Source organism: Panthera uncia, chromosome D1 (genome assembly GCF_023721935.1).
Source record: "Panthera uncia isolate 11264 chromosome D1, Puncia_PCG_1.0, whole genome shotgun sequence".
Classification (NCBI taxonomy): Eukaryota; Metazoa; Chordata; class Mammalia; order Carnivora; family Felidae; genus Panthera; species Panthera uncia.
The window spans coordinates 12,500,258-12,514,204 of record NC_064808.1 but is presented as its reverse complement, the minus strand read 5'-3'; the positions used below and the strand labels follow the sequence as shown (position 1 = coordinate 12,514,204).

Sequence of the window (13,947 nt, the reverse complement as noted above, 5' to 3'; positions counted from 1 at the left end):
AAACTATTCCGTTTGCCTTACTCCTTTGTCCCAGTCACGCTATGATATGGACGGGCCAGCTAATACTAGGCACACCTGTTACACAGATTGAGGTAGGAGGGTATAAATGACCTGGCCAATTTCACTGTAGGGTGTTAAGGAGCTGAAATTAGGGTCTGGGTTCTGACTTCTATTCCAGTCACCCTTACCTAATGCCCAACTGACAGTGCGTGCAAGTTCTCACTGCCTCATTTTACCAAGAAGAATGGTGCTTTTGAGGAAATAGGGTTTCAGGGAAGACCATATGAAGACAGCCACAGGGAAGATGAATTTTCCCTTGGCTGAATTCATGTTAAATCACCACAAAATCTCAAATCCGTTTCTTCATCCTGTTCCTCTACAGCTGATGCAGTGTCTATCATTTCTGAAAGTTTACATCTCAGCTTGCCCACTCCCGAGTGAAATTTTTTATGAGCAGGATACTCTTTTAGGACTGGTGAGTAGAAGTGAGTCAATAGGAACCTTCCTTCCTTCCTTCCTTCCTTCCTTCCTTCCTTCCTTCGTTTCTTTTTCTCTCTGTATATTTTACTTTCTTCCTTCAATGTTTATTTATTTTTGAGAGAGAGAGAGAGAGCGAGAGAGAGTGCAAGCAGGGGAGGGGCATAGAGAGAGGGAGACACAGCAGGTTCCAGACTCTGAGCTGTCAGCACAGAGCCCGATGTGGGGCTCAGACTCACAAACTGTGACATCATGACCTGAGCCAAAGTTGGATGCTTAACCGACTGAGCCACCCAGGCACCTTACCAGGAATCCTTTCTGAGTTGGTGCTGTGCCTGTCATATGCAACTCTGGCCTTCCCTTCCCCGGGGCACCTGTTCCTGCTGAGGTGAAAAGATAACTATCTTAATGCTTATTCCATCACCTCCTGGCAAGTGATTGAAATTATTCCAGAAATGCCCACTGTTGGTATCTACTAATGTCACTTAATTCCCCTTTGCTTTGAATTCCTTGACTTGGAAATTAATGAAGGTTGACTATGGAGTCAGACATCGCTGGGTCTGAAACTACTCCAGCCATGTCCCATCTATAACATCAGGCAAGTTGTTTGGCCTGCCTAAGCCCCAAGTTTTTCATCTATAAAGTGAGATTAATTATAGGACTTGCCCCAAGGGGCTATTATGAAGATTAAATGGAATAATGTCCACAAAGGGGGTAGCTCAGTACTTACTGCTTAGTAGATGTTCTTATGTTTTGATGATAATTTTAATAATTCAGAGTTAGAATATAGAAATGCTTTTCATATATATGACATTTTTTTTCCTTTCTATCAAATTAGAAAGAATTACATTCACATACTTGTCTTCCTCCTTTCCCTCCCTCTCTTCCTCCCTCCCTCCCTTCCTTCCACACATCTTTGTTATGAGTCTCCAACAGATCAGACACTCCCTACTCTCATGGATATTGCAGGCTGGGGTAGAAGACAAACAAATTAATGAATCACACAAACGAATGTACAATTTTACCTGTAGTAATTGCTACAGAGTGTATAACAATAGGTCTTGATTTACAATAGGCCTTTAGTGTGGAGGCTGCCCTGAGATCAGCAGGTGAGTGGCAGGTAACCAGGAGAGAAGAAGTGAGGGCAGGGAGGGTGACAGAGGGGTTCAGACACTGGGCTTAGAGGCAAAGACGCTGTAGCAGAGGAAGTGTCATGACTGGAAGAAGCCACTGGGGCCGAAGCAGAGGAAACAAGGGCCAGTCTGGTACAAGGTAGGGGAGGGCAATGGGGAGGGGCCGATGTAGGCAAAGTCTGTTGGCCATCTGAGGGTTGGCTCTTTATTCCAAGAGCCATGAAAACCCATTGAACAGTTTCAGGTAAGGCTGTAACTCAATTCTCAGGAGTCATTTAGTTTAAAGACGCAGAAGTCTGGCCCGGCAAGCCACCTTCATTCAAGCGGCCATAGAGCAGAGACGACAGAAATGAAATACCCTGAGGACTGACCATCTAGATTCTCCCTCAGTGCTCAGTGTTGTGGGAAGCTGTGAACGTGACAGGCCTTGGTTCTCCTTCTCCAGGAGGCTTGTTGAACAGGTAATAAAATGTAGTCACATTCCTCACCAAGTGCAAATACCTGTCAGCACAGGGTGAGGGAGAGAAATCAGTTGAGATAGTTCATGAAAATGACTACTATGCTGACTTGGGACGCCTTAAGCAGGTTAAAGTTTACCCACCATAAATTTTTATTCTTACCTAGCAACTTGCTTGAACTAATTTCACATGTTTTCCCTACAAAATGTGTCAAAATCTCCCAGATGTGTTCAGTCCCACAGTAACCAACTCCATTCAGGCAACTGCCAAGTGGTCTGGTCTCAACACAGAGAGGGATGCCTTTGAGTTACTGAGTCTGTCCAGGGAGAAGTCAACTTGCTATTTCTAGTGACCAGGAGGAGAAACAGGACTTGAGCACCTCTGGGGGTTGAACCAGATGAGGCAGAGAAAACAACCACTGTCCCCTACACCCACTTGCAGCCCTGATTTCCGGCAGGAGAAATCACTTATAGATCCACCAGTAGGTGGAATATGGGTTATGGCCATATCCATTAGGGCTTATATTATAAAGAATCATAAAACCAATAAAGCCTTTCTTCCTTTCTATCCTCTGCTTAACTTCCCTGTTCAATATTATTACCATTTCAATGCTCCTCCTCCCCCCCCCCCTCCCCAACCAGTTCTTGCTTTCCTGGCTTTGACATACATGGTTAACTCCCCTGGACCTGTGAGTCACTTCACATACTGTCCTTCATTGCCCCATCTTGTACCTCTCTGGCGTCTGCTCCCTCTGCTTCAGCACCAGTGGCTTCTTTCAAGTCATAACACTCACTTCTGCCACAGGATCTGTGCTCCTGAACCTGGGGATTTAATTAAGAACAAAGAAAAAGAGTATTTTGCAGGGTTTGGAGTAAGGGAATGAAATGCTTCCTGGTAGCATTTCAGACAACAGATAAATCCCTAATGCTGACTTGCCTGGAGCTGCAGATGGAAGTTTATACTGTTTGCTTTCCCTCCTCACAGCTAGGGTGAGCTCCAACATGACCCCATGAACAGATGAGCAAAAGCACCAAAGCCAGACATCAGTATGGTCTTGAGAGTGTCCACTCATCCTTCTAGCATTGAAACTCTCTTATCTTAAGAAATGCGTAACTCGGTGCTAAGCTTGGAAAATGCCTTGACACAGCCTGGGGCCTACATTACAGAAAACAAATCTCTTTCCTTCATCAGAGTTACTCAATAGCAAGGCACAGTATTTCCGCTCTTGTGGGTAGGAATTAGGCAAATCAGTCTTATACTCAGGACCAGTTTACGCTTTAGCAGAAGGCCAGTAATGCTAAAATATGGAAGCTTAACTCCTGTGTCAGTGGGCATTGGGCCTGGATGTAGGGAGCTCCTTAAGAGATTTTATAAGTTGGAAGAAAAATACATACACACCATAATTACACATATGCCATTACAATAAGAAAAATCCAAAGTGAAGATTGAAACATTTAAGGAGACTTTAATGTTAATTATGTTTAATTTTTAGAGAAAAAAGAGGCTCACACATTTAAGTAAGGAATAAGCAAAAATTTGTATGGTCAACAGAAATTTCTTAAATACACCATTCTCTTCTAAGGGCAACCGTGCTGTTTTCCCAAGTGTCCATCAGAGGTCTCTCTTTTGTCCCACTTCTTCTTATACCCAGTTTCTCAGTAAGACTTTTGCCTGGTTCCCTTGCATATGCCCCAGTGATGGAGATGATCTGATTAGGTCTATTAGTAGGACTAAGTTCAAGATTCTATAGAAGAAATAAAGAAAATTGGCTCCCATTTCCCTTTTGGTACCCTAACCATCTTGTGTTTCCATTGCTTTGCAATTGCAGAGAAAACCTTCAGGGAGGGGGTTATCATGTGCCCTTGGGATTCACACTCCTGGCACCGCAGGTATGCCCATGGCACCAGCAGGTGAGCAGGAAAGAGCTCTTGCACATTCATTAACCCCCTTCAGAGACACAGCTACATGTGTGTCAAGGTTGATGCTCTGCTTCATGTTTCATAGTAAGCATCCATCCAGAGGGCTGCAGATTTCTTCAAGGCCCTGTGGGAGAGGTAAACAAAATCATCAGTAGATGAGACTTTAATGTAAATGGAGATGCGCCATGGACCATGCACTCTTTTACTTGGCTCAGGGAAATGTTGTCATTTTCAGTTATGGCTGAAAGATGTCTTTTCTGTTGCCCAGTGGAGGGAAACAAATACACTGCATTGCATGTTAGCAGATGATTTCACATTTCCTTTAGGGAGGGGGTTCAGTTTTTCTTTCATTTTATTCTTTTTTGTACCCCAGACTATCAACAGTCCTTTTCCCTAGCATTAAAAAAAAGCTTCTCTGAATCTCTGTAAGATAAAGCATATACCTCTATACCAACCCATCCTGTTACACACTCATCATATTTTACAATGTGAAAGGTGTTTTTCTAGGCTCTGGGAATACAGCAGTGAGTAGGAGCAACATAAGTCCCACCTATGTGGAGTTCCTCGTCTAGCTTGGGAGACACGTATTAAATAATTTATTACCCACGATGTTATTTGTTCATGATTGTGATAAAGCTCACAAGTGAAGAGAGGCTTGTGCTAGAGCACCTGCAAAAGCAGGTGACAGGTTGAGTCCTGGGGTTGAGGAAAGACCAAGATGAGGAAAAGGCATTTATGAGCCTTGGAGAAGGGATGGAAATCGACAAGGTTTTATGAGGGGAGGCCATGGACTGGAAGAACATTCTAGGCAGAAGATAAGGGGACAAAGGACAGGAGATGGCAAGGGACAGGGAGTTCTGTAGCAACTGAAGAAGGGCCAGATCTCTGGAGGGCAGAAAAGTAAGATGGGCATGGTGAAGAGTATGTAACTGGAGCACCATCTAAGGGTCAGATCAGGCCAGGCCTGGCCTAGTTGGCTTCATTCAAGACACTGGCAATTTTTTTCCTAATTCCAAAAGACAGGGAAACTTACTAAAGTCTGATCATAGGCTGTTAATGTTCTCTGTGGAGCTTTGAATGCACCAAGATGAGTACTGACTTTCAGTTCTGGTGGGTTTCTCTGCTCTTGGTCAGTCACCCCTCCCTGATCCATACAGTTATGTCCCTGGACCCTGTAGGCAGTGCCTGTAGTTTGCAACTCTGGACCATGATTTGAGAGTCCCTCCCAGCACATAAATTCTAAAGCAGGTCAAGATTCTGTAGGGGATACAGAGTCAAATAACATGCGGCCCTGGTTTTAAGAAGCTTGATACTTAGTAGTAGGGTAACAAGGCATTTTCACTAAGAAGTGCCCACAAGGCAGTAGGTAAATGGTAAAAATTATTTTTTAACATTGCATTGTTGATGTTCCCTGAAGGGTCTCATGTCCATGCTGGGCATACAGATGTCCCTTAATAAATAGCTTATGGGTAAGTGATTCACAAGCCAGTGAATAGTGTGGAGACAAGCAGTGAGGGGGAAATGAGAGCTATGAGCTGAGAGACTCTGTAATTACCTGGTGATATCTCCAAATGCTTTCAACAGGGGCTTGTTCACATACTGCAATCCATGCTTGGCACACAGCGACCTCACCAAGGGTGCCACCTTGTGATAATTATGGCGTGGCATTGTGGGAAACAGACTAGGGAAACAGGTACAGGAGATACAAAACTTAGATCAAAGGAGCGACTTGAAGGAGTTTTTGTTCCCCTATTATTGGATAAAACTCTATTTGCAATGCAGACCTTGACGTTGTACAATACTTCTGTTCCAGAAAGCTCAAAATCTGTTGCCAGAACACTCCAATCTTATCTCTCAACCCTCTGTAAGCCCTGTGGGTGGCTAATGTTTGGGAAGACCTAAGAGAATTACCTCTATCAAATATGTTAATTTGACCAGGTCATATGAAAGTATAAGATTTTCTACCATTCTGAATTATCTAGAGAGCTGGAGGGGTGCCTAGCTGACTCAGTCAGTAGAGCATGGAACTCTTGATTTCAGGGTTGTAAGTTCAAGCCCCACATTGAGTGTAGAGATTACTTAACAATTAATTGCCTAGTGAGCTGGAGATACCCCCCCACCAATTCTGTCTCTGTCTCTCTCTGTGGATACTTCTAACTCCTGTACAATAAATAAGTGAGTATTCAGTAAGTTTTAGTCAAGGTATATGGGGGAAAGTTCTAAGATAGGAATAAGAAGGGAGGAGAGATGGGTTTTATTCAAGGCTTTTTAGGTTTTAAACTTTACTTTGATAACATATGAATAATAAGCTTTCTTGCTTTGCCGAGATTTTAAAGGAATACCATGAGAGAAAGGATGAGAAAATCCCATGAATACGTATAAGAACTTTTTCCTTCTCTATCACAGATACAGCTTAGATGAAGAGGAAAGATGAATAGGAAAGTCTCTTCCTTGAATATTCTGCCGAGATTGACTTTCAAAGTACTATCGTTTTCTCCTTTGGTACATGTGCATCTAACTACCTATTGGTAAAGTATTTCAAATATCATTTGGAAATTGCAACAGAAACTGGATTTCAGTTGATTGTTTTGTAACCTTGGCTCTAAAGATATAGATACAGGTTGATATTAAAAATAAAAATTAATTTCAACATAACTTTGTTACACAAGTATCATGATTTTTCTTGGGTTTTGCCAACAAACCACATGCAAAGAAAACAACCACCAATTCCTAAGTCCTTGGGAATCTACGAACTGAGTCATTGTTATTTTTCCAAGATTTCCCTCCATTTACTCAATTATTACGCCTTCTGCTTTTCTTTCTTCACTTTCTTACCTTTGAAGTTAATAGAATTTAGAGAATTCTGATTCATTTTTTCCCTCTGAAATCCCTAGTCTAGGGCTCTGTTCTGGACTGTATGGAGGGTGGGGGACTTTTATAAGTGACAGCCTTTGCCTTTTATCATGGACTGTTTCTATCACTCACTGGTGCTCAATCTGGAAGTTCAGATGCCCAGTGAACCAGTCATTGAAAAAGGACTGTTCAACATTACAGGTGGCCAAGACCTGCAAAGAAAAAGCTTACATTAGATGTAAATAAGCCCATGTGTCAGATTAAACAAATGAAACCTTTATTTATTCTCTTTAAGTCAATTAGTCAACAAGTATCTATTTTCTGTAAGAAACTTTGAAGGATAAGAAAGATACACAGTGGGGCCCCTGGTGGCTCAGCGCATTAAGTGTGCAACTCTTGATTTCAGCTCAGGTCATGATCTCGCGGTTCATGAGTTTAAACCCCTGGTCAAGCTCTGCACTGACAGTGAGAAGCCTGCTTGGTATTCACTCTTTGTCCCTCCCCCCAACCCACACTGTTTCTCTCTCTGTCTGAAAAAATAAATAAACATTAAAAAAAAAAAAAAAAGCACAGTGTCAGGTCTCAAGGAGCTTATGATTTATATAGGCTTTTAATTATAGCTTTATAATTTAAAAAAAGTGATAAGAGGGGCCCCTGGGTGGTTCAGTCGGTTGAGCGTCTAACTTCAGCTCAGGTCATGATCTCGTGTTCGTGAATTCAAGCCCTGCATTGGGCTCTTGATGACAGCTCGGGGCCTGGAGCCTGCTTCAGATTCTTTGCCTCCTCTCTGCCCCTCCCCTGCTCATACTCTGTCTCTCTCTGTCTCTCAAAAAATAAAGCGTTTAAAATTTTTTTTCAAAAAATAAATAAAAAGATGATAAGACATATTGCTAAGAAGTTTATGCAATGCAATAGATATGAAGAAGTATGTGGGATTTGAGGGGCTAAGTCACCATCAGCCCTTGGATACAGAAAGCTAAGGTGTCACGAACGATGACTGGCAAATGGGAAGTGGGATTGTAGGATTTGGGTAGAGACTGTAGAGATTAGAATACCATTTCCATACAGTACATTTGAAGGACTTCTAAGTGAGAAGTAAGGCAGTTAATTGTTCGACCATGGGTTCTGAGAATAGAAATGCATTTCAGTAGAAGTAGTTTCCTTTGAAATCTAATGTATTTTATTTACACATTTAAAACCATTATCCTGAGAAGGAGTTCATAGGCTTCTCTAGGCTTCCAAGATTAAGAATCTTTATGATTGCCATTTTATTCGCTGCCTTTCTAAGGTTGGGGTTGTCGCTATTTTGAATGTCATTTTTGTGGTTGTTCTATGTCAGCGTTTCTCAGAGTGTACTTCAGAGCACCCCAGGGTTCTCTAAGAACCTTTCAGGAGATCTGCAAAGTCAAAACTACTCCCAGAATACCTTTAATACAACATTTGCATTTTTCATTTCCAATTTCTGATGCTTGTGCAGTAGATTTTTTTTTTCCAGAGGACTCTAAACCTAGAATGGCATCATCAGTTTGATGTTTAAAATGTACTGGCTTTATTCTTGTTGTTTTAAAGTTAATTAATACATAAACTTTTAAAAATTCTCAGTTTTAGTTTCAAATATAGTAAATATCAATGGCTATAACCCACATTAAAAAAAAAAAGCTCATTGAGGTCCTCAAAAACTTGTACGAGTATAACTTTGCAGAGTGTAAGGTGGTCCATGACCAAAAAGTTTTAGAACCAATACTCTGCTTTAATGCAAGGTCCACTGAATTTGGGAATGAGCTTGGAGAAGGAAGTGGTATAGTCATGGCCTAACCACTGGAAGGCTTAGGAGTCAAGGGGATTCTATACTGATCATAACTCTGTTAATCATTAACTGCATGCTCAAAGGGCATGCCATGTCTCCTCTCTGGGTCTTTCTACCTATAAAATGATGTGAAGTGACTTCCAGGGACCATCTAGGTGTAAAATTCATTTTGTGATTCTAAGAGCTCAGATTCACTTGAAAGACTGGGTCGGGTGGGAGACAGGTCAGCAAATGTTTTCTATAAAGTGCAAGACAGTAAATATTTTACTTCTCTGTCATAGTTACTCTGTTTTTCTTTTATAGCATGAAAGCAGTCATATATAATATGTAAATGTACAAGCATGGCTGTGTTCCAATAAAATTTGATTTACAAAAGCAGGCAACGAGCTCCATTTGGCCCTTGGACTGTAGTTTACTGACCCTTAGTTTAGAGCAAAGGCTCTGAAATCAGACTGCCCAGGTTTAAAACCTGCTTTCTACCACTTATTAGCTGGGCAATATCATATAAGGTACTCAACTTCTTCATGCCTTAGTTTTACCATCTGTAAAGTGGTAGTAATCATAGCACTCGCAAAGCAGTGGGCAGTGCCTGCCTCTTAGCAAGCATTTCATAAGCATAAATTATTATCACCTGAGGTAACTAGACTCTAAATCAGTATAATCAGAAGGACCTTTTCCCAGGAACTCCACCATTACCTGAGTACTGAGCCAGTCCCGGTTCTCCTCTTTGCTTATTCTCATAGGTACATGGCTCATCTGGGTAACATATGCTACCCAGGGACTTTCGAGAAACCTTTCAGGGAATAAAAGGAGAAAGTGATGACTTCTTGGGGTGTTTCAGTTCCCAACACTGGGCTGGCATAACTGCTGGAAGATCTGGCTGAGCAATGGAGGAAATGGAAGGGAATCAAAGGTTCCAATAAAATGGAGGACACTTGTTTTCCTCTTTGGAGGCCCTTTATGTGTAGAGATGACACCCTGGGTTTTGGGCACAAAACCAGCCTTGCAGCCTGATGTATGAGTGCAGTGACCCCAAAGTTTTCTGTAGCATTGGTGCAAGGATCAAAGGATACCTAGGGCATATGCAAAGTGATCGACAGCCTCGGCTTTGCCATCAGGTAGAACTTGGCTCAAGTTCTGGTGTGGCCCTGCCACTGGCCCCTACTTGCTCTGTAAGTTTGACAAATGACCTAACTAACTCTCTGACGTTTCGATCCCTTAGCAGAAAAATGAAAATGATGCTATCTACATTACAGGGAGGTGCAAGGATTACATCAAATAATATAATGCAGGTAAATCCTTTATCAAAGTTGTGATGCCTAGTAGTTGTCAATGGCATTATTATGTAAGAGTTAGGATAATAATGTGAAAGAATGGGAGAGGAATAAATTGGGAAGTTGAAGAGAGCTGTTTAGTCTGAAGCCATTTTAGTTTTGGGGAAATCTCTAGTCATAAAGACTGTCCTTCCATTATTCTTGGCGAGGTTATGGTGTCCAACTGGATTACAATTCTAAAGAACTTGGGGATCAGATGGAATTCTTCAATTGAGAATTAAGTATGTAGGAAGAAAAGGACAAGATTGGGCAAACTCTTTTTTCAAACGACTCTTCTTATTCAACTATTTCAACTTAAAAAAAAAAAAACGTTTTTATGGAAATGTCTCAGCTACGGAGCTTGGGCATGGTGTTCCAATCTTCTGCTAATCACAAATATCTCAGATAAGGAATGTAGGAGAATCATATAGGTTATGGGAATAAAAGAATATTCTTGCTTTCTTACTTGACCAAAAATATGAGCAATATGGTTCCGAAGATTCCATAAAAAGGGCCAAACATGATAAAATAGTGGATATAAAAGCTGCTGACCCAGGCAAACTCCTGCAGAGAAAAGTAATTGACAGTTAAATGCCCTGGACACAATTTCATTTCCCTTTCCCCAGGTTAGGGCCCCTTCTCATACTGGCTAAATCTTATGCCTTATTGCTCAAGGAAGCTGCATCTAGAAGGAGCCAGGCATTTTCCACCCCTTTTTCTACCTGATCCAGCTTCAGAGGATGAGTCAAGTTACTCACCCCCCAATACTTTTGGAGGTACATCATTTCCATGGACATCAGGTTGGCATACACAGGCATTAGGAGAAAGAGCCCAACTGAAAAAGAACACAAAGAAAAGATGGTGACTAAAAGATGATGTAAGTAAGCAGAAATCTATCTCCTTAACATGCTACTCCTGGAATGTTGCCCCTGAGAAGGGATGCAAAGTGGAGATCCACAACCACTTTCTGGACTCCATGGAGTTCTTTGAGTCTCTGAGGCTGAACCAGGTTTTGGGTCAAGCTCTCTCAAAGAGACTAAGAAAGAGGAAGCTTTGAAGATTTGAATCATTCTTGATGGAGCAACCCAGAAGAGCTTCTGCTGCAAAATTTCAAGCTTTCTCAAGGTCCATGGAATCCATCATCATCACAATTTTAGGAATGGGCCCTGTCACAATATGTCAAGGTGGCAGAAACACAGAACCTGTACTCACTTTCTGACCGGATGGTTATTTACCTGCTTCTCCAGGACCAGGGGGGCTGTCTAGAGCACAAAGCAGTGTGTTGGAGTCCTGACTTTAGTCGAGCCCTCTTTCTCCACTAGGTCTCAACACTGGGTTTCTGACTCTCAAACTCTACAAACTCTTAGCATGAATGATTTGGTCCAACCTCCACACTGAGATACTTCAACAAACATGAGCATAGTTTTTAACAGTTCAAGGCCATGCCTCTGGGATGACCCCAGCCCCCTTACAGTTCTGCCTGAGAAAGTTCAACATTGTCAACTGAATTTACTGTTTGTTCTAGCCAAAGCTGACTGCAGGCCTCAGGCTTAGACTATTTCTGTTAGAAAACTTACAATTGTAAAATACTTTCTCTGACTCTTTGTGATTGATCTTCTACAACCCATAAATGCCTTTATCAAAGACCTGAGAGTCATTCCTTTGAATGTAGTAAAATCAGGATAGGACCCTATCTCCCAGCCTCTGTACGGGGGGCAATAACCTGACATTTTTGTCTATGTCCCAGTAGGACAGTATTTTTTTGGTTGAGAACCACTGATCTAAAGGAAATGTTTGGGGCCTGCCCTAATTTTGTCTCATTTCTCAAATGCGCAAGCATGTTTAGGACGAGCATAGCTTGGGGTTCCACAAAAACTTTCTTTGTGAGTTGGTATGGGTTTGATTTTGGTTAAGAGCAAAGTATTTTTGCTTATGATATTTTATCATAGTCAGAATTATTTAGCTTCCCTATTTTCTTTCAAGCCAGAACACATATTCAGGTTTATATATATTTCTTTCAAGCCTGAACACGCATATATATTATATATATATTTGTACATACATATGATTTTCTCTTAAACTGGGTGAAAATATCATAAAAGATTTCCAGTGACTTGTGGTTTTGTTGTTGTTGATTTTTAGAGAGCACCTGAGTAGAGGAGGGGCAGAGAAAGAAGGAGAGAGACCCTTAAGCAGTCGCACACTCAGTACAGAGCTCAACTTGGGGCTCAGTCTCATGACCCTGGGATCACGACCTAAGCCCAAATCAAGAGTTGGGTACTTAACCAACTGAGCCAACCAGGTGCTCCATGTGACTTGTGTTTATGAAGTGGGCATTTAAACATTTGCAGGATTACTGAACCTCAAAGATTGGTTAGAAATGCCCTGTACTTTCCACTGAGAAACTGAACACATGTCTTAACAGTTATTATTGCTCCTCTTGAAAGCTTTTTAATTTTAGGTTTATTTATTTATAATCTCTGTACCCAACATGGGGCTCGAACTCACCACCCCGAGATCAAGAGACACATGGTCTGCCAACTGAGCCAGCCAGGAACCCTGAAAGCTTTTTGATACACATGATACCAGTTTAGAAATTAAAAACCCTTTATGTTACAAAATATACTTTGAATGATGGAAGGTTTCCTTTGTGTTTTAAAATATTTTTACAGTTGATTGTTCAAATACTGGCTTTCTGTAAAAAAACTTATCATGATAATTTAGACTGTTTGTATTAGGATATCAATACATTTTGTTGTTTGGGTAGTTTTAATTACTACCTTACACACACACACACACACACACACACACACACACACACATTCTGCAGCTGTATGTAGACCATGGGAGCAACCTGCTTCCTCTCACACAGTAGCTCTCAGGTGCCTTTTATTCCTGAGCTTCTATATTCTCTGGCTTCATAATGTCAGTGCTTTGGCATTCTTTTCCTATTTTTCCTCCCTATCAAAATACCATTATTCTTTTCTTCTTGACAGGTGTTTAGTTTTCCTATGATAGTCTCAGATGCAAGGCTTAGATTGGCATCCTGACTTCATCCCTCTTGAACTATCTCATTAGATGCACATTAGAAGTACCTATTTGCAGGATGCCTGGGTGGTGCAGTCAGTGAAGCTTCCGACTTGGGCTCAAGTCATGATCTCATGGTTTGTGAGTTCAGGCCCTGCATCAGGCTCTGTGCTGACAGCTCAGTCTCAAGCCTGCTTCAGATTCTGTGTCTCCATCTCTCTCTCTGCCCCACTCCACTCACACTCTGTCTCACTCTTTCTCTATCAAAAATAAATAAATATTAAAAAAAATTTTTTTAAATACCTATTTGCTTTTTTTGCTTTCCTTTTCAGACTTTTGCCCCCAGGAAGTCTGAAATAAGACATGCTACTTTTCCAAGTCACAATAAAACATGGCCTGGTCTCTCTGTGAGAGCATTGCTGTTGTGCCGTCTGGCTTGACAACAGCTTGCTTCAAGGACACAGTATGATAAGGAAAGTGGCTCCAAGGACTCACCCATGTAGAAACACAGGTGCTGCTTTTCATAGTTGTTGTAACTGATTTTCTTCTTGCCATTCTGAAAGGAGAGAGCATAAAACTAAAATAAGAGACAATGCTTGTGGTCGTTAATACTCAAGAACATTGCTCTGTGTGTGTGTGTGTGTGTGTGTGTGTGTGTTTAAAATCTCTATGGAAAGAGCCATATGGTCAGAATTTGTGGGCTGTCACAGTTGAGGCACTAGAAGAACAAGAACTGGAATAAGAGAAAATATTGCAGCATCTTTTTTCTTTAATTAAATGTGGGTAATTCTTGCATTTGACTACGGGGATTGTGATTTTTAAAAAATTCCTATGGTAGCCATTTTGAAATTTTTTTGTCCTTCTATGGAGTGGAGTGGTGATCAAAAGGGAATATTTCTGATAGGTTTTCCTAGCTTCTCTTCACTATGGTGTTTAGAAGTCTGCCTGAAGCTCAGTCTC

General features: G+C 41.3%; 1 protein-coding gene across 1 annotated transcript in view; it reads right to left on the bottom strand.

Annotated features, from left to right (window-relative positions):
* Positions 1 to 3,535: 3,535 nt before the first annotated feature.
* Positions 3,536 to 13,947, bottom strand: part of LOC125933695 (fatty acid desaturase 2-like protein FADS2B) — a 29,906-nt gene continuing 19,494 nt past the window's right edge. The window contains exons 6-12 of the mRNA XM_049646790.1: positions 13,483 to 13,543; positions 10,719 to 10,795; positions 10,427 to 10,524; positions 9,344 to 9,440; positions 6,973 to 7,052; positions 5,543 to 5,668; positions 3,536 to 4,111 (exon numbers count right to left, since the gene is read on the bottom strand). Of these exons, the coding sequence (XP_049502747.1) occupies positions 4,060 to 4,111; positions 5,543 to 5,668; positions 6,973 to 7,052; positions 9,344 to 9,440; positions 10,427 to 10,524; positions 10,719 to 10,795; positions 13,483 to 13,543 (591 nt within the window). The 3' untranslated portion in view covers positions 3,536 to 4,059. The remainder of the gene's footprint in view (positions 4,112 to 5,542; positions 5,669 to 6,972; positions 7,053 to 9,343; positions 9,441 to 10,426; positions 10,525 to 10,718; positions 10,796 to 13,482; positions 13,544 to 13,947) is intronic.